Raw genomic sequence first — 22,872 nt, 5'->3', positions numbered from 1 at the left:
AGAAGACTCCTATGAGCACCACGGACAGCCAAGAAAACAAACCAATAGATCATTGAACAGATCAACTCAAAGTTCTCACTTGAGTCACAAATGATCAGGCTGAAATTAACAGAGGTCTAGCTGTTGTGCAGGGAAAGGGAAGAAGAAGACAACCAACCAAAAGGTGGATGGTGTCAGCTAGTAGGAAATAAGTGCACTATTGGAAGATCCAAAAACCAGGTTAGGAACGGACTGTTATGGAGGAAATCTATCCATATGGTCACTAAGAATTGATAGCAACTCGACCATACCTAATCAATGCATCAAAAGTGCACTACTGCATACCAGATATTTGATTTCTACTAACAAATGAAAATGATTTTTTTCTAAACCCCTAATACATTATCTTCTGGAAGCTCGAACATATACCAAAGAACAGAAACATCAGTACAAATACACCCTATACAGTTTATACACCTTATACAATTCAGATAGACCCAAACTGGCTGGGAATTCTGGGAGAAACAATCCTAACGAAGCAATTATCAGTCCTTAGAACTTCCTTTCCCAAACCTGCTACTTTTAACTCCTCTGAACAGAAACTTCAGTGATTAAATATTTCTGCGTCCAGAGGACATGTTCTTTATCAACAAAGTTATGGGGTATGACACTCATCATTCCACTGAATTCTAATTTTCAATATTCATAATGACAGATTGCTCTGTAAATTGCTTATTCTTCTGCAAATGCTTGCTGGCATGCCATCTGTAAATTTTGCAGAGCAAAAAGCAGCAATATACTACCACCTTGTGGTCATATGAATTTTAGCAGAAAGGTTTTAAAAACCTGTTTTAAGTGAGTCATAGAATTACAGAACTGGAAGTCACTTAAAATTACATCAGCTTTCCTTCTCCTCATTTCTTTTTCTGGTGTTTTTTAAAGTGTGATCCTGGAGGTAATATAAGACTCTTTAAGAGGTCCATGAAATCACCATTAATTTGCCAGATATTGCAGCTACAGGTAGGTAGTCCTCGACTTACAACAGTTCACTTAGTGACCATTCAAAGTTACAACGGCACTGAAAAGTGACTTATCACCATTTTTCACACTTATGACCGTTGCAGAATCCCCATGATCAAAATTCAGATGCTCATATTTATGATGATTGCAGTGTTCTGGGATCATGTGATCGGTTTTTGCAACCTTCTGACCAGGGGTGGGATGCAAATATTTTTACTACTGGTTCTCTGGGCCTGGCTAGGTGGGCGTCACTAGGTGGGCGTGGCCATGTGGCTGGATGGGCGTGACTTCTTTTTTTTTTGGCAGCACACCCCCCCACCCCCCGTTCTCCCTTTTTTTTTTTGCTTCCTGAGCCTCAGGGAAGATTCCTGGGAGGCCGTTGTTGCTCCCAAGAGGCTTTCCTGAGGCCCAGGAAGCCAAAAATGGAGCACGGGGGGGCGGGGTTGCACTCCGGGAAGCCTCCTGGTGAAGCAGTAAGACAGTGAGGGGAATCCCAGCACAGCTGATCGACGGAACAGCTGATCGTTGGGAAGAAAAAAAAAGAAATACTGATTCAGCTGAACCAATAGCTGTTTTTTTTACTAGCAGTTCAGCCGAACTGTAACATTTTTTTACTACCGTTTCACCCGAACCGAGCCGAATGCCACCACTGCTTCTGACCAACAATGGGAAATGAAGATTCCCTTAGCAATCATGTTACTAACTTAACTAATGCAATGATTCACCTAACAACTGTGACAAGAAAAGTTGTGAAACGGAGCAAATTCACTTAACAAATGTTTCACTTAGCAACATAGATTTTGCATTCAATTGTGGCCATAATTTAAGGGCTACCTGTATTTAACTCAACATTATTCTTTATCATTTTTATCTGTTAAAATTACAGTTTTTTCATAAAAACATTTTATTTAAATCAACATCTAATGGCTTTAATGTTGTTATTTTACATGATTCAATTCTACAAATGCATCCATTTTCATTTTTAATTCAATTAATATAACCCATACAGACCAAATCTTTTTTGCGGTTGGTCCTCTATAATTTTTAGAAGTGGGAAGAACAAAATATTTAAGAAACAGTCCTAGAGCAATCTTGGAATCAGGATCCTAGTTTTTAGAATAACATTTGTGTATAAAAAAAGGATTGTTTAAGAGATGCTGGGCTATAACTATTGTTATTTCAATGACATTCTCATGAGTTTGCTCCAAACCATTCCTCAGAAAATAAATCAATAATAAAGTGTTGGAAGTTAAAACCTACCCCTCTCCTGGGAAAATGAAATATTTTAGGATCTACTAAAAAGGCAGAATATTTCCCCTAAAAAGAAAAGTAGAAACTCAGCCCCCACCCCCACCTTTGCTAATAGGCCATTTCTCAGGCCTGGGCCAGTCTATTTTACATAACAAAGATCTACTCCAGATGGAGCCATAATAGGAATTGTCCAAAGCCCTTTCATTACATTATCATCCAGCAAGGCTCAACCAAGCCTGGAACTCCGGACAGCCTACAGAGTTGCCCCTGCATGGCCCCCCTGGGAGTCTGATGGCCCCCTGGGAGTCTGACAACCAATCAGAATACGAGCTCAAATTCAAATCCCAGCAGAGAGCATAAAGCCAAGGGACTCTCAGCATCTCTTCCCTTTTTTCTGCCCAGGAACCCATCCTGTTCATCAATAAACCATATTTCCAAACAGTCACCATGTTTCCCATGTCTTTCTTCCCCACCTGGAACTGATCCCAGAAGGATATTTCTTCCAACAAAAGGAAATAGAGAAAATGGAAAATGCCATATATTAGTATGAGTTTAACAGGCAGCCATGTGAATCACACAACTTGTCAATTAAATGAATTAGTTGGCTTTGACTATGTAATCATCTCAGTTAAAATTAGGGATTTGAAAGAACTGAAGTTTTGGTGCTGTATTAGGCAATTGATCAGAAATAATATCTGAGTTATTGATCACAGAATGATTGTGTATCTGTGACCAACAACATATTATTTATTTTTAAAAATTACCTCAAGGCAGCTGGCAATTTTGTCCCATTCAGACGGTGTCATATTTGAAGAATCTAGTAGAGGAGAAAGTTCCAGGATGGTGTAGATAATTCTTTTATCCTGGTTGGAAGAACTGTCATAAAAAAAAATCTTCTGAAATAAACTGTTTTAATGATACTCTTTTTCAAATAACTCTGGACAAAGGTATCAAGTTATAGTTGATGAGAAAATCTATAAACAGAATGGCTTTCATGCAAGATATTCCTGGCAACTTGTGAAGGGCTGACCTGGTACAGATGCAAATAAACTTCAACACCCACAGTCATTCTGAAGTTGGGTAGCACCTAAAATGAATAATTAAATTAAATTAAACCCCTATACCCCTCCTTGACTGTCACTGTGCAAATTCATTTCCCTCTCTGTCAGCCTCCTGAGGTTCCACTATTCCACATTGTTCTAACATCTTTTAATTCTCTGTACCCATCCTCAACCTCCAACTTTACCAACTCCACAAAATAGAAAACTCCAAATCCTGTTTTGCACTAAGTACACAAGAGTGCCATCTTTTTTTTAAAAAAGAAATGTTTATCTGTACTAAAATAGTGAGGTTTTCCTTTAAAAATCAGCATTAATTTAAACTAATTCAATCATTTTCCATCTATTTGATATGGTATCTATTCTATAATTGTCTGATTTGGTACAGCAACCAAACAGGACAGGTTCACAGACTCCAAATGGATATTAAGACTGCAGAAAAAACAATTGCAACCAGCCTGCCTTCCATAGAAGACCACTACATTGTAAAGGTCAGAAGGAGAGCTGAGAAGATATCTGCAGACCCCTCACATCCTGGTCATCAACACCTTCCCTCAGAACAGCGCTATAAAGTATTGTATGGCAAAACAACTAGGCAAAGCGACAATTTTTTCCCTCATCTCTTCATGCTCTCAACACTTAATTCTTAGTGCTGCCTTATGTCTATTAATCCATGTATTGTGGCTGTGGTATTATTTATTCTTATTCTTATCTTCTTTGCTCCCCCTTTTATTGGTAATATTATTATTATTCTATTGCTTTGCATGTACATTGAGTGCTTCTGTATGGAGACAAATTCCTTGGGTGTCTAACCACACTTGGCCAAATAAAGTATTCAATTTAATTTAATTTTAGTTAATTTAGATAATTGGCCAGGTATTACAATTTTATTTCTTCAAACCGCAAAGGGATTAGCTCAGGATTTGGGCGGCTCCAATCCCAATATATCTGAAGAGTCCCAGGTTGGAAAGGGTTATTCTAGACACAATTTTAAATATTTTTTTAAAAAATATCCAGGATGCTTCAAGGAAATTCAAAAACTCATTAAATGAAAACATTCCAGTATTCCAAATACATACGGAAGTACCAAAGTGTCAACTCCGAGGCGGTTATCTAGTTGTGTTTCCTTGGCATATGTTGCATCATGAAGTATGGTCATCTTTTTCAGAGCTTCTGCAAGCTTGTTAGCTTCAGGGACAAGACCTGAGAAACAAAAAAATCATGAATAAAACAATGTTCTCTGAATGATCATCTGAACTTTGAGACTGAGATGCAGGTCGGTAGTAGAAACATGGTTCGCATGAAGATAATTCCAGGTTCATTCCTTGCATCTCCATTTAAAGCTAGACATATTCTTGCATAAAACCCTGAATAGTCATTTCAACGATTGTGAAAATAACAAGCAGAAATGGATCAATAGCAAACATTTACTATACTGTTCCACTAGAACCAAAAAGAAAATTCATATAAACTGGTATCTGAAATCATAAAACATTGCCCATGTATTTTGCTTATCTAACACTGAAAAGAGGCAAGGTATGAAATGAAACAGGAAAGGCTATCACCTGCAACAGATTTTACACCATCACAATATTGTTTAGTGCAATATGTGAATGTCGTTCCTGTACTTTTGGTCCCTCCCAACTAAATCAACAATGAAGGGTCTGGCTCACACTTAAGTTGCTTCAGAAGAATCCTGAAATGTTTAGCATCAGCCCATTTCATTATAAAATTACTGTAAGCATTCGACTTAATCTAATTCACATTTCTCGTTGACAGTATGTCCCAGATTAATACAAGTAGTCCTCAACTTAAAATCATAACTGAGCTTGGCATTTACGGTCGTAAGTCATGTAAGTTGTAAAGTGGGTCACCACGTGACCAGACCTGTTTTTGTGACCTCTTTTTGTGTGTGTGTGGCAGTCAAAAGTGAATACTGGACTTCCGGTTTGAGCTTCTTCAGCAACAGACCGAAACCTCGTCTCTGCGAGGCTTCGATCCGTGCTCGCCGCTGGAGCACCCCGAGCCGGCTGGTTTTGGGGCTAAGCCACCCCATAGAGGTGGTGAAGAGGGGGGAGACTGCCAGCAGGGTTGAGGAAAGCTGCATCTCTCCTCCCCAGCTGGCCATTACTCCCTTTCCCGAAGGCGGTTGCAGCAGTGGTCAGAAATGGCCACAACAAAGAAGAACTCGACCGGAAAAGAATGTGCAGGAGGAAGATAAGAAGAGAAAGTTTTGGTTGACCGGGTCAAACAGCAAAAGCAACAAATAAGGTACCCTGGAATTGAAACTGTTAAAAAACAATAACATTGTTATTGAGAAGATTTTATCTAAGAAGATTTTTAAGCTGAGAAGGAGAGAGAAAAGGGAAAAGATTTGGTATTCTTCTTTTCCTATACTGACAGCTAAGAGACTTAAGCAAGAAATTGGAAAAAAATCCACTTTGACATCAAAAGGCATTTAATGCTGAAAATAAAAAGTCAAAGGGATAATAAAGATTTCTGGATAATTAAAAGCTTTTGAAAACAGGAAAGGAGAGAAAAAGAATAAAAGGGCAGGATCTGGAAGGGAGGAGACTGCCTAGAATTAAAAAAGAACTTACAGCAAAATCTCAACAAGACTTCCAAAAGATACATTCTAACTGAAATATCGCAACAAAAACCCCAGGAAGAGAAAGTCAAAAAAGAAATAAGAAGATATAACTCAGGACTATCTGGATTACTTGATGATTTCTGGATTCTTGGTTATTGTATTTGAATGACTAAAATCAATCGGGTGGTTGTTTAAAACTGTTTAAAATGGTTCCACTTTTAGAAGAACTGAAAATTGAACTTAAAAAGTACAAAGAAGATGCACAAGAAGGGAGAGGTTCTTTTGGCTTAGTATTTCAGTTTTTAGAAATGGAGATTTGGAATTATGAGAAACAACAAGAAATGCCTGCAGAACAAGAAGATTGTGACAAAGAAGAAGCCATCTTTAATGAACAAGTAATGTTAGATGTGGGGAAAAAAGGAAAGGGGAGAAAGAGAATGGAAAGTTTAAGATTGGGAAAAACAACTCCAAAAAAAAAATAGAGTGAAAAATAAGTATAGAATCAGAAAGCAACAGAAGAGGGAGATGCAGAAGATAGAATTAGAACTAGAGAGGCAAGGGGGTAAAAGGGGGAGGGAGAAGATGAGAGGGAAGAAAGAAAGGAAAAGAAGTGATAAAGGACAGAAGCAAAATATAGAGAAACAGGGCCTATTTAGAGATAATGGGTGAAAATTTAATGGAAAAGGGGATTCTGCAAAGGTACATAAGATAGTATGGTTATATTAGAAGCAGAAATAATTTTAGAAAACATGAAACAATGTATGATTAAAATGTCTTATAAAATAGCTATCGTAATTCAGTAGAATGCTTGTCAATAAATAAATGTAACAAAAGGTATATTTAATGATTTATAAAACATATGTGAAGAGAAATAAGGGAAAAATTAATTATAGATATTATATGTGTTTTTAAGGAAGTATGATATTTAATTGAAAAGAAGTGTTAAAGTTAAAATTTTAATGATTATTAATGATAGAACTGAACTAGAATGGAATGAGGGTTTATAATTATATATATTTACAATCTTTCTTTTTTTTTAAAGAATATAGTGTGTATTATAAGAATGTGCCAAGCAGAATTCGATTGGAAGTTATGTATTATGTATTATATTGAAGGTCATAAACTTAAGGTATATATTGAAGTTTAAATAAGAGTTGAATGGATGTAATTAAAAGATATAAGGGTGTCATACTCCAATTAGTAACTACAGGAGAAAATTTGTTTAATGAGAAAAGATAATATGAAATTGAAACAGAACAGACAAAAGTATAAATATAATGATTTGAATTGAGATGAGATAATCAAAATAAAATTGGGAAAATTAAAAGAGGGGAAAAACTATATAGAAAATGTAAAATAGTATAAGATATGGAATAGAATACAAAAAGGAGCATGAAATTGAGTTTTGTGTCTGTATAAAGAAGTTCAACCCGGGACCATGCTATTTTCAAAAAAGATGTTTTACTTGTATTTTGTGTGTGAAAACCCAAATAAAACTTTATTTTTAAAAAAGTAAATACCATAGTCATTAAGTGGTTGTTAAGGGAACCATTTTTCAATATGTATTGATTTTTTACTGGAAGTAAACATTGATTTCTGGCAAAAACATTATAAATTATGGCTACATAAATCGGGCTGCTAGAAATGGCCTAAAACATGATCCGGTTGCAGTCATGTGACCATTTCAAAAGTGTGTCATAAGTCCCTTTTGAGGCATCAGTGATAAATCAAGGACTACCTGTATTGCTTTTAAACAATTTTAATATGCCATGTGATCAGAAAAAGAAACTAGGTCTTCCAATTCCTAAAAAATTAGCACTGTTTACATGAAATAAAATATTGCATTACAATAGTACAGTACAAATCTTGTTTCAAAAATTAGGTTTTCAGGTATGCAAGTATTTGTCAAGAATAAACATTTTTCCATGTTAGCCTTGCATATGGAGGAAGTGCCCTTTACGTGAGGGGTTTGCCTTGTTCAGGAACATCTTAGTCACTTGGAATAGTGCTCATTTTCAATATTACTCAGGGAGCTGTTGCAATAGGCTAACTGAATTGCACTGTTGCAATAAACTAGCCAAATTACAGAGCTACTTTAAAACTTGCAGACCTAAGCCTCCAGGTTTTCTTCCTTGTGTCTATAAAAAGAAAAAAAAATCTAAAACATCAACTAAGGCCTCTTGTTATCATTTTATTTGGATGTATCTAACACTTGAGAGCCAAAGAATCCTTCTGCAAGTTGCCCTGTATTACCAAAAAGTTGGGAGAAAAAATGAAAGTTGGATCAAGAAGAAAATTGTGTATTAATAATTGACCCACACATCCCTAGGCAAACGCATGTAAACATCCAAAGTTATTCAGGGAGGGTGAAGTAATATGAATGTATATCAAAGGTTCATGATGAAAAGTGACTTATTTTGGTGTGAACTAGTATGGAACAATCCTATGCATAACAAGTCAGGGAAAAGAAGCAAGAAATAGTTTTTGGCATTCTTATAGATCTTTTTACCAGCTTTTGATTACAGGAAGCATCAATTTTACAGTTATGTCTTTATGTGTGTTATGCTCTGCATAACAGCTATATCTCTCTGTGCATGTGCAAAGGGACTACTGAGGCAAGTGCATATAAATTATTCTAAGTATAATATGGTTAAGACATCTGGGTAGAAACCAGGAGACCATGAGTTCTAGTCCTACCTTAGGCATGAAAGCCAGCTGATTTGGGGCCTGACATTCTCTCTCAGCCCAATCCACCTTACAGGGTTGTTGATATGGGGGAAATAGGAGGAGGAAGGAATATTAGGTATGTTCACCACCATCTTGAGTTATTTATAAAAAGAGTAAAGGTAGGAAATAAATAAATATGTCTAATCTCCAGTGTTGCGCTTATGTATGCCCAATATGAGGCAGGCTGCATTCCCTCAGCTCTGGGTCATGCATTTGGGAAGGATGGAGAAGGAATGGAGATATCCAACCCCTGGATCATGTGATCATAAAGGAAGCACATGGTAGGCTTAGAATAGAAGTGTTAGCATTCAGAAAACAGATAATCAGAGTTGGAAGGGACCTTGTTAACCCGCTGCTCAAGCGGAAGACCCTACACCATTTCTGACAGATGGGAGTCCAATCTCTTCTTAAAAGTCTCAAGCGATGGTGTGCCCACAACTTCCGAGGGCAAACTGTTCCATTGGCTGATTGTTCCCACTGTCAGAAAGTTTCTCCTTATTTCCAGGTTAAATCTCTCCTTGTTCAGTTTCCATCCATTATTCTTTGTCTGGCCTACAGGCACTTTAGAAAATAGCTTGACCCCTTCCTCTCTGTGGCACCCCCTCAAATACTGGAAGACTGCTATCATGTCTCCCCTGGTCCTTCTCTTCACTAGACTAGCCATGCCCAGTTCCTGTAACTGTTCTTTATATGTTTGTCTCCAGTCCCCTAATCATCCTGGTTGCTCTTCTCTTAACTTTTTCTAGAGTCTCAACATCTTTTTTATAATGTGGGGACCAAAACTGGATGCAGTACTCTAGGTCTTACTAAGGCTTTATAGAGTGGTATTAGTACCTCACTTGATTTTGATGGTATTTATTCCACTTTTTTATAGCTTACTAAGGGTCTACTTTGTCGAATGCCTTACTGAAATCTAAATATATTATGTCTACATTCTGAACCAATGTGCAAGTGCTTCTCCCATAGGGCCGTGATGGCAAACCTATGGCACACGTGCCAGAAGTGGCACGCAGAGCCACTTCTGCCAGCATGCGAGAGGTCACCCAGAAGAGTCCTACTGCACATGCATGCATGCATGCACTGCTACCAAAGAGATGGTTGTCAGGTATCTGGCGCACATGTGCGGGGGTGGGGTACATGGGAGATGCATGCACATGTGCAGAGATACATAGCACATGCAGGGGGTCTTGCACACATGCACAGAGACACATGGCGCACGGGGGGGAGTCGCACATGCATGTGCAGGGGTTGTGGGGCGGGGCCAGCACACAAGCATGCACACAATTTTCAGCACCGGAGCTGAAAAAGGTTAGCCAACACTGCCTTAGAGCAGGGATCTCCAACTTTAGCAACTTTAAGACTTGTGGACTTCAACTCCCAGAATTCCTCAGCCAGCTCTGAGAGTTGAAGTCCACAACTCTTAAAGTTGCTAAGGTTGGAGACCCCTGTCTTAGAGAATATTTTACGAAAAGAATTCGCCATTGCCTCAACCTGGACCCAGCTCATTTGCAGACCTGGCCCTTCTTTTGTTGTTTTGTCCTATTAAATAAACTTTATATCTCTCTTTTTTAGTTATCTTGCTGCCAGATGATGGAATCCCAGTCTCCTTTACATTACAGTATTCTGTTCCAACAAAGAATTAAAAATCTCTTTCAAATCATATTCAACACCTGATGGCTTCATGGACATCCCCTTTCCACAATCCTAATCACATTAGCGCCCCCCCCCCATTTACCCAATGAACTCATAAGACCAATGATCATATGAAATCATTCATATTTTTCATATGAGTGTGTCTACTGAAGTCAGCTTCAGGGTGGCTGCCATTGGCTAAGATCTCAGGAACAGTCAAGTAGAAGAAATTCAATAAATGAGACCAAATTTCTTGAGTTGCCCTCTCCAGTGCAATCAAGCAATCCCCGAATTACAAACTTCCCCAAAACTACTTATGACCAATAGGCACGATGGTTGGAAGAGAAGGAAGATGTACTCTATCCCAAAGCTGCTTTGGGGTTTCTGGTTTTTCTTTGAAGATGTTGCACTTCTCATCCAAGAAGCTTCAGCCGAAGAAACTTCTTGGATGAGAAATGAAACGTCTTCAAAGAAAAAAAGTCCAGATGCCTCTTGAAAAATAAAATAAAAAAAGCACCTTTGGGGACAATCACGACTTGGTGACTGAGAATCCCCATAGACATTAAGCTGTACTCTGGCACATATGAAGCGCACCAGATTGGACTCCCGTTGTATAGGATGGCTTCAATCGGGCTAGATTTCAATAGGCGCTTCTATCCACGAGGGGCAGGTGAAAGCGTCTTCTGTTGAATTTCTGCCGAGAGAGGCGCGTGCAAGGAGGGAAGGATTCGTGGGGAGAGAAGATCGCTCCTCTCTTTGAGGGGCTCGGCTCGTTACTCCGCCTCCTCGAGCGCCTTCTGACTCAACTCACCCTCTGACTGGGGCACCATCCCGATCGTCCCCCCGGTGTTGATCACCAGCACCCACACTTCGGCCATGGGTCTGCATCCGATGTCAAGGGCCGGAGCGGGCTCGGTGTACGAGAGAGCCCTGCCCAGCTCGCCGCTCTCTTCTTCTGCCATGACGGTTCACCCCGGTAGGAAAGAGGAAGGGCCGGAGGTAGGGATACCCCCGACGGGCAAGCTGGGCATCCAAATACCGGCTCTTAGCACCGCCCCTTTCCGGGCTCGTCGTCTCCCATTGGCCAGGCCTCGTCCTACCTCCCCAGTAAGGGGCGGAGGGACACGGCAAGACCCTCTCCAGCTTCCTCCCGTTGAGCCACTGGGTTGCGCGGAGGTGACTAGCGAGGGCAGGTGTCCTTCACCTCCTGACCTGGGGAGGTTTCATTGCCCTCCGGCGGTTCCACCTCCCTCCCTTCAATGTACTGCCGCCTTGAGCTCTTCTCTAAGAGAGGAAAACAAAGTGCGCCCACCCCACCCCCGCTTTTTTATTGAAAGCCGGCGCTGAGAAACAAGCCGGGGCGAAAGAAAGCTGGTTGAAGAAGAGACCGGATAGTCACTTCCCTGAAATGGTATAGGATCTCCTGCTTCAAGCAGCGGGCTGGACTAGTAGTTCCAGCTCGATTCTGATTCTGATTCTCTCTTAAAACTTTCCCTGAGCCGCCTCAAAGACAAGCCCCCACTTTTCTTTTGGGTCGATGTTTCAATTATTAACGTTTTCGAAATCAAAATACAGGGTGAAGAAGTTCAAAGCAAAGAGGGTGAAGTATCTTGCTGCGTCAGACCAAGAAAACGCCGAGTTCAACATTTCCGTTTCGACACCGACCGGACACCCCAAAGCCTTTTCTTTTCTGAAGGGGCCCGTATGAAAACGTCTGCCTTGGGCTGTTGTGTGCTCTTATATTGATGAACGGCCTCTAAAAATTCAGTGAACTTTTAGGGTGACCTTTGAAACGGCTGGATGTTGGATCTTCGAATAACGGAAAAGTGATTTTCCAATTCCCACAGCGTGTTGAAATTCAGTCAAACGCCTACGGTTGCCCGTTTTCAAAATAAAGAATATATTTGGCACCTTAGTCTAAAGGGCTCTGGGATTTCCTGCTGTTTTTTTTTTTTTTTAACATAAAGGCCTATAGTATTCTATATGTTCCAATAACACTCAAAACATATATCATTACTTTTGTAATTTTTTTTAAAGCTCTCCCTCTGCTTTGGGGTGGGGGGGTGGGGGTGTTTTCTTTTCCATAATAGAGCCACCTCTTGACCTACCCTTCCTTTGTAATAACTGTACAGAATAACCGCGGTTTGTACACCTTTTGTCCTTTTCTTTTTTTACTTCCATATATTTTGCAGGGAACAATTTAAGATGTTTCGGTGCCTGAGGTGGGATGTATGTACTCTAGCTAAGTAAGTATATAATGGATTTATAGGGCTGCCAAACTCAAACAAAGTGGTTCTGGACAGCATGTGAGCAAATGGACAAAGAATCATTTCCTCAGATTTCTCCAGGGTAGGAAAAATTCTCCTACAGCTATTTAACATTCACATTTATCAGTATTAATAGTGAACTTGCCATGTTTGTTTGAAAGAGGGCTTTTACTTTCCTTTTATTTTTGTTTTCATTTGCTACAATTGCTATTGCCTCCCCATAAGAACTGTGTTGGAGATTTTGCTCCCTAGTGGCTTGGACCATTTTTCTGGAATATCGTAGAATCATACTTGGACAAATGAAAAACGCCAGCAATGAAGCACCCACAACTCCAGAAGACAAACTATTCCATTGACTAATTGTTCTATCAAGAAGTTTCTCCTTAGTTCAAAGTTCGATCTCTGACTAGCTTCCACCGATCATTTCTTGTCCTGCTCTCAGATGTTTATGAAGAGTCAGAACAGTTCCGGTTGCCCCAAACAATGTAGTTTTTGGTGACTGACCCTGTATGGCTCCTTGGTTTATTTTACAAAAGAAAATTCCAGGAAATGAAATTGTAGAAGTAATATCTGGAGCACCAGTGAAGATGAAAAGCCAGTTTGAGTTATATAACACAGGTAGTTCTTACAACCACAACTAGAACCAGAATTTGAATTGCTAAGTAAGTTGTTAAGTGAGTTGCACCTGATTTTACCCTTTTTTGCCATGGTTGTTGAGTGAATCACATGGTCATTGAACAAATCCAACTTCCCTCTTTGACTTTTCTTGTCAGGAGCTGGCTGGGAAAGTCACAAATGGTGATCACATGATCCCAGGATGCTGTAACCATTGTATATATATGATAGTTGCCAAGCACCCAAATTTTGATCACATAACCATGGAGATACTAATGACAATCATAAGTGCAAGGATAGGTCCTGTCACTTTTTTCAGTGCTGTTGTAACTTTGAACAGTTGCTAAACAATTGGTTGCAAGTGGAGGACTACCTGTAAGGATTGCAAGGGTGAAGCACCACTTTTCCTCTCTTACTGGAACATCGGGCTGCACTCCAATAGCCTCGTTTATCTGCCAAACTACTGCGAACAATTTGTACTGCACTTTACCAATAAAGTCAATCAGATTTTAATTGCCCATGAGCAATTAATTCTATGTGGCAACTGGAACAAAGTCTGTGTCCTCTGTGCCCCCTTTTTAGCCTTCTGCCCCATGAGCTCAATCCAGGCTCTCTTAGGAGGACATGGAGGACACCTGAAAGTTAGCATCACCTAACTTTGGGAGAAGGGTTTGTGGTAGCCTTCAGAGGAACAGTGGCACAGCATTTCTTAAAGAGCACTTCCTTGGATCTGGTTAATTTCAGCAATCTCCTCTAGAATGGGAATATTGGAGATTCTGCAAGTTATCCAGTTAATTTTGATAACTGTTGCAGACTCCATTTTTCCCTTTCTGGGGAAGGTGGTTGAAACTGTATTAGGGGAATCTGTGAAAACAACCTAGAAAAATGCGTAATATTTGAACCCTTTTACTCAAACATGAAATGGAAACAGCACTGGTCACTCCAATAGATGACCTTGGCTGGAACTGAATAAGAGAAGTATGCCCATCTTGGATCATTCCAGACCCCTCAGTCTCTCAAACATGTTTCAAAACTGCCTCAAGGACTGGGGATTGGAAGCACTTGTTTGAACTTTGTTTTACAAAATTACTTTTTCCGATTCTAATGAACTCTGGGCAGAGAACAACAAAATCAAGTGCAACAGGCAGAAACTAAAGTAAATGTTTAATATAAGCAATTAAAGTTAATGAACTGTCAACAGTCATCGGAGGAGATGGCAGCAGCACCCACTGGGTTTGCTGGACTCACTAGCTTCTAGCACAGCAGCACTGCAAATATTCTACCACTCCTTCCTTGAAACTCCAGCATACCTCTAAATGGCAGAACAGCAAGAACACCGCCAGTTCTTCTCTTGGCAGAAGACAGAGAATAAATAACTTCTTAGGAATGAAAGAGAAGTCATTAGAATGATTGTGAAGATGGACATTTCTAACCTTCTCCCCAAAAAACCCCTAGAGTTTAGAAGATCTTTGGAGGTGATCTATTCAAATAAAGATAGGGGTTGTAGAACGTAACAACAGCATCCTTAACAAATGGCTATCTATGTGTCTATGGAGATTCTCAGTTATCCAGATCATGGTTAGAAAGTCCATTTGTCTCTTGGAAAAAAAAAAAGCACCTTTGGGACAAACAGCTAATTTATACAGCACATACCAATCTTTAGGCAGAGGATTCTATAACAATCTGTTCTTACAATCTGGGAATTTGATTTAAATATAAAGCTTAAAAACAGCTTCCCTGCAACTGCCACCTTTATACTTTAGCTCCTGTTCTCTGAAGTGAAAGAAAAAGTCAGTACCATATTGGCCACCCCAATATGGCATGCTGCAGGTATTTGGGGTTACAATTTGCATGCTGTTCTCCAAGCAGACCAACATATTTCTCGATGAGAACCCTTATTATTCTCTTTGATGGGCAAAATTCATCCAGCAGTTTTAACAGTTCTTCAGAGACCTTGATTTCCAGACATCAGTTATCAACCTGGATGTCTTTGTCTAAGCATGCTACTAGTAGTAGTCAGCATCCCTCTTTAAAAAGTTGCAGCTAAAACACAATATTCTCGCAACTCGACCTCTAATGGAATGAAATATTTTAACAAGAATGAAACAGAAATGTATGCATTTCACTGTATATTTGCTCAAACAAGTATATAAACCAAAACATATCATGTGAACCACTCCAAATTTTGCTCTGTGGTTCATCAGCAATAAAAAATCAATTGCATTAACATAATGTTCAAATACATGTTACTATATTTTTAAATATTGTAAAAACAAGAACAATGTGCATGTATAGTAAAAAGTTTGGTAATATCTTTTAAGACTAAAAAAATCATTCTAATGAATTATAAGGACTTACAATAAAATCTGTCAGGCATAAAATCTCACAGAGCTGTTGTTCTGGGATAATAGAAGAAGTAAGGAGTGTGTTATTGCTTTGAGTTATTTATAAAACTAATAAAGACGAAGTAAAAATAAAGCTACCAAATTCTCTTTATCTTTTGGCTACCGTAAACAAACATGGCTCTGTTCCTACAGTGTCCACCAGGTGGCAGCAAATTTCCCAAAATTGGTTTTTCCAATGTTCAGTTCCATAAAAAGCCCTAGTCCAGTACTTTATGGTTAAGTTGGGCTGAGAGAGTGAATGCTTGGCCTCAATTTGATTCACATTAAGATACAGTATGTGTCCTTAACTCCCAGAATTTTCCAGCCAGCATGCTGGCTGGGGTATTCTAATTGCTGGTGCCCATACAAAAACAAAAACAGTAGTACCTGTTCAACTATTACTACTCCCTGTCAAAATAAACCTTATATTATGAGATGTTCAAAATAGTATATTTTCTGAATAAATTTTGGCCTCTCATTTCCATTTTGAACTAATTCAGTGTGAAAAGGCTGTTTTTAAAACTTATAGAATGAAACCGAGTTTATCTCACAGTACTTCTTGGTAACTTAGCTCACGCACTTAACCAGATTATTTCTTCCTGATGTTACTCCTGCTTCTGAAGTTCACCACTAGGTAAGAGCTGAAAATACTTTACTTTTTTTCTGGAAAAATCTCTCTTAATCAACATAGATATTAGGCTATATAGAAAAAAGGTATGAGCAGTTTTTGTTTGCTATTGTAAACTTCATGTGGAATTGCAAAGTGATTCCTTACTACGGTATGGATGCTATTTCTACATTCCCAGCCAGCAGCGTACCAACTGTGAAGCATGCTGGGTACTTAGTCCAACATCACACACTTTCACAAGACATTCCATGCTTACCACATACGTTCCATTCAAGGCAATGTAAGGCAAAGAAGCAATAGTGTATTAAATGTGGCGCAGAGCATGTAATTGTTATGTTTAGGAAAAAAAGCCAAAAAGCTGGTACAAGATGAGGATTTTCATTATGATGGTATGGCAATGGATGAAACTCAGGAAACTTTCTTTCCGATACTGAAGACTTGAGGAAAATTGCTTACTTTCACAGTTATGCTTAATACCAAGAAAGGACCTACATCCATTTATACTGGAACAAGTGCTTTCTTAAATTTGGTAGTTCTTATACAAACAGCACATTTGTCAGCCTTGCAAGTAGAGGTGATATTCAGTAAGTTCTAACAGGTTCTAGAGAACCAGTAGTGGAAATTTTGAGTAGTTCAGAGAACCAGGGAATACCACCTCTGGTTAGCCCCACCCCCATCTATTCGCTGCCTCCCGAGTCCCAGCTGATCAGCTGGGTTTTATTTTGTTACCCTGCAGAGAACGGAGCTGGAAAGCAGGTTAGTGGGGTGGGGAGGGAATGGGGATTTTACAGCATCCTTTCCCTGCCATGCCCACCAAGCCGCGCCCAAGCCACACCAGGCCCACCAAACCACCCAACGGAACTGGTAGTAAAAAGAATTGAATACCACCACTGCATTGCAAGGTGGACCAAACAGGAAATAAAGCCAGATGAGCTAACTCTACCTCATTGTAAGATAATTAACAGAATCTTGCAAGTCAGAAAATATACCTCTCCCCTTCCACCCCACTCCTTTACAGCCCAAGAACTTGGGTCTCTTTTGAGCCTCTTGTGCTACCAACGCTCCTGCCCTGGGCTCAGCTGCCTTTTATCTCACCATTCCCTTGGCTGCTGTCTCTTCCACCTATCATCCAGTGGGCATTCCTAAATACCATTACAAGTTTTTACGGTAAGACTCTTGCAGGAAAAGAAACCCCAGAACTTTAGTGAAGTGTGACCATCAATTTATCCTCTTACACAAAGTCTTGATATGTGCTTGTTTGGGAAAAATGAGATCCAGAATCTGGAAGCTTTAGGATCAGGATGGGTAAAATCAAGTTCAGATTAAGGTGGAGTTGGTAGTCATTGGTGATAATCTAGTAGCCATTCTGAAACAGATCATGGTCTCCCTGGTAGAAATGATTCAAACCTACAAATCTTGGTTCCTACTCAAACAGCAAGTAGAAGATGAGGTCAGAGGGATCTTCACACAACTGAGGCTCTACACCAATTACCCCGATTGCCAGCTGGACCACTATAACATGCTCTGTATGGGGCTTCTTTTGGAAATGACCTAGAAGCTACAGCTGGTACAAAATTCAGCAGCTAGACCATTGGCGGGACATACCCAGTAATATAGAATTATTTTATTAAAGTTGCTACATTGGTTCCAAGGTACTTTTCCAACCTCCCACCCCCACCCCCACCCCCAAAAAAATCATTAACTTGAAAACTACTGAGAGTTTGAATTTAAATGTATGGAAACATAATTTTTTTTCAAATAAAAAAATTAAGCCTATGTAGCACGCTTACCAAGAAATACACCTTGTAAGAACAAAATCTGTCTATTGCTGGGCCAAAGTGTCATTCACTTCATCAAAACACTTTGAAGATACAATATAAATGTATTAAGCACGCAAACCACTATTGTGTACACTGAATTTCTAGCAAAGCATTGGCAGCTTGTTAAGCAGCCCTGTGGAAAAGCAGAACCACAGCTTAATAAATCTTTGGCCTAGCCAGCTAGATTTCAAAGATAAGGGAAAGGGAAAGGCAGACCCAGTGTAAATTATAGCATGATGTTGGAATGTTTTTCGACCAAGCCATCTGGATAGCCTTATTACTTATCACCTCCTAACTAGATCAGCGTGCTAGCTATAGGGCCAGTAAATATCAACAATTTAAATTAAAGGACCACTGAGTCGTGACTGATTTTTCCCTCTGGTGCTATTCAGGGTCAATTCAGCTTGCTGTAAATTATTTATTACAAGGACAACTTCAGGGCGTTCACATGTAATGGGAAAGGGGGAGGAGACTCCCATAGATTTGTAAGGGATTGTAGCTCATTTGTAAGCTGCACATTTATCACCACTGTGCATTCCAGTCATTTAGTAAAAGCCTGTTGAGGTCTCTCAACAGAGAGGGATAGGACATCATTTATCTCCAATCTACAACACAGTCCTTTCAACAGTTCCAAGGCAGCTCCACACCCATTTGCACTACTCAGGTGACCCTGAGGACACAGATAAACGTCCAGGTGACCTTAACAACACTCTAAAAGAATGTAAATGGCCAGCTGTCTGCAAGGAGTATCAATCCTTCCATACCCTACCATCCAGTCAGAACTGAAGAAGCTTCTTGGATGAACAGTGAAATGTCTTCAAAGAAAAACCAGAAAGCCCAGTTGCCTCTTAGAAAAAGCACCTTTGGGATAAGCAAGGCAAGGTTGTCCCAAATGATGGGATGACTGAGAATCTCTACAAGATTGTGTTACACCAGTAAGAAATCAGCTTTTAGTGGTTTTTGACTTATAATGTGCATCTTGTATGTGTAAGCTTGGTGATAAAGCTGTGTATTTTTTTTATTACACTGCCATATAGTGCACAGAGTCTTTCAGGACTGGGTGGAAAATAAATACATATATATTGTATTAATATGGTGTATTCAAAATAAATTAAAAACAAATATATTTTCCTCTTAAGTAAAAAAGAATTGTTTGAAACAATGAAGATGTTTTTTATGCTCACTTGTTCCTTTAGGTCTTTGCAAAAAGTGCTTTATGCTCAATAATTTTATTTTTATTTTTCAGGTATATTAGAAATTTAACACAGAATAACTGAAAACAAGTACTAAAACAGGACATATAATTTTTCAGAATCTTTTGAAGGCAAAAAATAAAAAAAATTTTTTAGAAAAAAACACTTTAACAAAATGTAAATAATTAACTTCTTTCATAAAGGCTTTTTGTGAGAACAGGTAACTTATTAAATCTTAAATAAACTTTTTTTCAGCATGAATTTAAGCATATAACAACACCAACTTATGCAACTGGTATAGAGAGGAATTTCTCCTGCTTACAACTGGCTGATCAGATGGATCAATAACAAGTGATGATCTCAGCTAAAAGGGGGAAATTAAGAAAGTTAGTAATAAATCACGTTTTTTATGTAAATAAAGTAAGAAAACTGAGCAACTTCAAATTTTCCTCAATACATTTACAAATCCTTTTCCTTTAAAGTTCAATAGTGCAGGTATTCCTCAACTTGCAACAACTGAGCACATTTCTGTTGCTAAATGAGCCATTCATTTTGCCCCATTTTTCAACATTTGAATTTTGCCCCATTTTACAACATTTCCTGTCACAGTTAAGTGAATCACTACAGTTGTTAAATTAGTGACATGGTTGTTAAGTGAACCTGGCTTCTCCAATGACTTCGCTTGTGAAAAAGTCGCAAGAGGTGATCATATGACCCCGGGACACTACAATTGTCATAAATACGACTCAGTTGCCAAATATCTGAATTATGATCCTATCAGTGGTGGTATTCTCTCAGTTTGGCCCGGTTCTGCCGAGCTGGTAGCTGCGATGAGCAGCGGAGACCAAACTGGTTCTTTCCGCCGCTCTGCTGTTGGGCCCACCCGCCCCCAACTTGGGCTCCCACACTCACCATTATCCTCTGAATTTGAAGCGCAGCTGCTTTGCGCAGCACAGCACAAGTGACCAGGAGAGTGCAGGCTTGCAGTAGGTAAGTTAGAATGCCTCTGTACCTGTGCAAACGCCTCTGGGCCTGGGAAAAGTGTGTGTTTGGCACATGCACGCAAAGTGTGTGCGCACGCACAAAATGCGCCCCACCAAGCCACGCCCACCGAACCAGTGGTAGAAATATTTGAATCCCACCACTGGATCATATGTGGGAAAACCTGCAACGGTCATATGCTTGAACAACCATAACTCACTTTTTTCAATGCAATTGTCATTTTGAACCATCATTAAATGAACTGCTGTAAGTCAAGGACTACTGGTACACAATATTTCTATAGTCATAAGCAGTTCTAATCATCAAATCCCCAAATTAAAATTTCATTTCTTTTGGTTTCAAGCAAAAGTTCAAAAGTTGTCTTCATGTACAGGTTTTTTTTTCATTTTCCTTTTTTTCTTTTATATATTTTAAAACAGACAGACAGATACAACTTTTTTTATTTTTATACCATCATCTTTGTCGTTCAAACTCAAAACAGGTTTTGTTTATATATTAAAACAAGATTAAAAACTGAGGACAAAAACCTACCTGGGTCCATTCGTATGACTTCTTATACCATGTGGGAGGAACAGCTTCACGGGGTTTTGATTTGCAAATTAAGCTGAATGAGAATTGTAAACAAAACAAAAAAAATCCGTATGAATACTAACCCCGCAATGGAGAACAGATTAATAGAGAAATAATAACACTTCAAATGCTGAAAGGATGTCACCAAAAAAAGTCAAGATTTGTTCGGTCTCATTCCAGAATGCAGAACAGAGCTTATACAAGTACATTACACCGGTAGGAGGGCCAATTCTGATTGGTTTTTGGTTTTTTGATTTATTTAACAGTGAATGAAGTTTAACAGTGGAAGTAATTATTCAGAGAGTGATGCTAGCCTTCTCTTCACTAGATAACAGATAACAGATAATCAAGAGTTGGAAGGGACCTTGTAGGTCATTTATTCCAACCCCCCGCCCAAGCGGGAGACTCTACACCATTTCTGACAAATGGCAGTCCAATCTCTTCTTGAAAGTCTCAAGTGATGGCGCGCCCACAACTTCCGAGGGCAAGCTGTTCCATTGGTTCATTGTTCTCACTGTCAGAAAGTTTCTCCTTATTTCCAGGTTAAATCGCTCCTTGTTTGGTTTCCATCCATTATTCCTTGTCTGTCCTACAGGTGCTTTACAAAATAGCTTGCCCCCCTCCTCTCAGTGGCAGCCCCTCAAATATTGGAAGACTGCTATCATGTCTCCCCTGGTCCTTCTCTTCACTAGACAAGCCATGCCCAGTTGTGCTAGACTAGCCATGCCCAGTTATGCCCAGATGTGCTCAAGCAATCTAATTAATTAGATTTGGGCATCTGGAATTGGATTTCAAAACCTAAAATGCAATTTCCAACTCTTTAAGATTTTATAATTCTGAGTTTTTTTTTACCATAAAGCTAAAAAATAAAAAAAGTAGGCAGTCCTCGACTTGCAACAGTTTGCTTAATGACTGTTCAAAGTTACAACAGCACTGAAAAAAAGTGACTTATGCCCATTTTTCACACTTATTGCAGCATCCCCATGGTCACGTGATTCACAACTGACTCAAATTTATGACGGTTGCAATGTCCTGGGGTCATGTGATCCCCTTTTGTGACCTTCTGAGAAGCCAAGTCTGGGGAAACCAGATTCGCTTAACAACTGTGTTACTAATTTAACAACTGCAGCGATTCATTTAACAACATGGCAAGAACAGTCATGATATGGGACAAAATTCACTTAACACATTTCTCACTTAGCAACATAAATTTTGGGCTCAATTATGGTCATACATTGAACACTGCCTGTAAAGGGTAAATGCAAGACACATCATATGCTTGGAGCAGTGATCTATGGTTCAGAACAATTGAGATTCCTTTCCTCTGCATCAGCCTTTTTTATTGGATGGTCTCCATGTGTTTTGGTTCTGCAACTCTCAGAACGCCTAAATATTTCAGAAACTATTTATAAGAAGGGGGGAAGGTTAAAAATTATGAAAAGGAGGGAAATGGTCTTTAACGAAATCCAGAAGCTCCCCCTCTAAATCTATACAAGGTAGTCAAATCATCCCACAATCTAAGGTTAATAAGTAGCTAGGGCAAACGGTCCCTAATACAACCCTAAATTGCATTAACAGAGGGATACAATTGAGATCAAGTGAGGTACTAATACCACTCTATAAAGCCTTCGTAAGACCACACCTAGAGTACTGCATCCAGTTTTGATCATCACACTATAAAAAAGATGTTGAGTACAAAGAGCAACCAGGATGATTAGGGGACTGGAGACAAACATATAAAGAACAGGAACTGGGCATGGCTAGTCTAGTCTAGTGAAGAGAAGGACCAGGGGAGACACGACAGCAGTCTTCCAATATTTGAGGGGCTGCCCCAGAGAGAAAGGGGTCAAGCTATTTTCCAAAGCACCTGAAAGCCAGACAAGGAATAATGGGTGGAAACTGAACAAGGAGAGATTTAATCTGGAAATAAGGAGAAACTTTCTGACAGTGAGAACAATCAACCAATGGAATAGCTTGCCCTCGGAAGTTGTGGGCACGCCATCACTTGAGACTTTTAAGAAGAGATTGGATGCCATCTGTCGGAAGTGGTGTAAAGACTCCGGTTTGGGCGGGGGGTTGGACTAGAGGACCTACAAGGTCCCTTCTAACTCTGATTATCTGTTATCTGTTATCCCA

At 39.4% G+C, this 22,872-nt stretch overlaps 3 protein-coding genes across 6 annotated transcripts in view; 1 reads left to right on the top strand and 2 right to left on the bottom strand.

The window, feature by feature from the left end:
* Nucleotides 1–11,326, bottom strand: part of ASPG (asparaginase) — an 83,548-nt gene extending 72,222 nt beyond the window's left edge. For both annotated transcript variants that reach the window (XM_026698577.2, XM_087922236.1), the window contains exons 1-3: nucleotides 11,069–11,326; nucleotides 4,388–4,511; nucleotides 3,015–3,126 (exon numbers count right to left, since the gene is read on the bottom strand). In XM_026698577.2, the coding sequence (XP_026554362.1) occupies nucleotides 3,015–3,126; nucleotides 4,388–4,511; nucleotides 11,069–11,219 (387 nt within the window). In that variant the 5' untranslated portion in view covers nucleotides 11,220–11,326. The remainder of the gene's footprint in view (nucleotides 1–3,014; nucleotides 3,127–4,387; nucleotides 4,512–11,068) is intronic.
* The window catches only part of XRCC3 (X-ray repair cross complementing 3), a 624,633-nt gene that overhangs the window by 410,677 nt on the left and 191,084 nt on the right, over nucleotides 1–22,872 (top strand). The gene's annotated exons all lie outside the window — the stretch shown is intronic.
* TDRD9 (tudor domain containing 9) overlaps nucleotides 18,151–22,872 on the bottom strand; it is an 86,392-nt gene continuing 81,670 nt past the window's right edge. For all 3 annotated transcript variants that reach the window (XM_087922241.1, XM_087922243.1, XM_087922242.1), the window contains 2 exons: nucleotides 20,698–20,770; nucleotides 18,151–19,528 (listed from right to left, as the gene is read on the bottom strand). In XM_087922241.1, the coding sequence (XP_087778367.1) occupies nucleotides 19,427–19,528; nucleotides 20,698–20,770 (175 nt within the window). In that variant the 3' untranslated portion in view covers nucleotides 18,151–19,426. The remainder of the gene's footprint in view (nucleotides 19,529–20,697; nucleotides 20,771–22,872) is intronic.

This window comes from Pseudonaja textilis, chromosome 1, assembly GCF_049901715.1.
Source record: "Pseudonaja textilis isolate UNSWEBS1 chromosome 1, rPseTex1.2, whole genome shotgun sequence".
Classification (NCBI taxonomy): Eukaryota; Metazoa; Chordata; class Lepidosauria; order Squamata; family Elapidae; genus Pseudonaja; species Pseudonaja textilis.
This window is presented reverse-complemented; position numbering and strand designations above follow the sequence as displayed.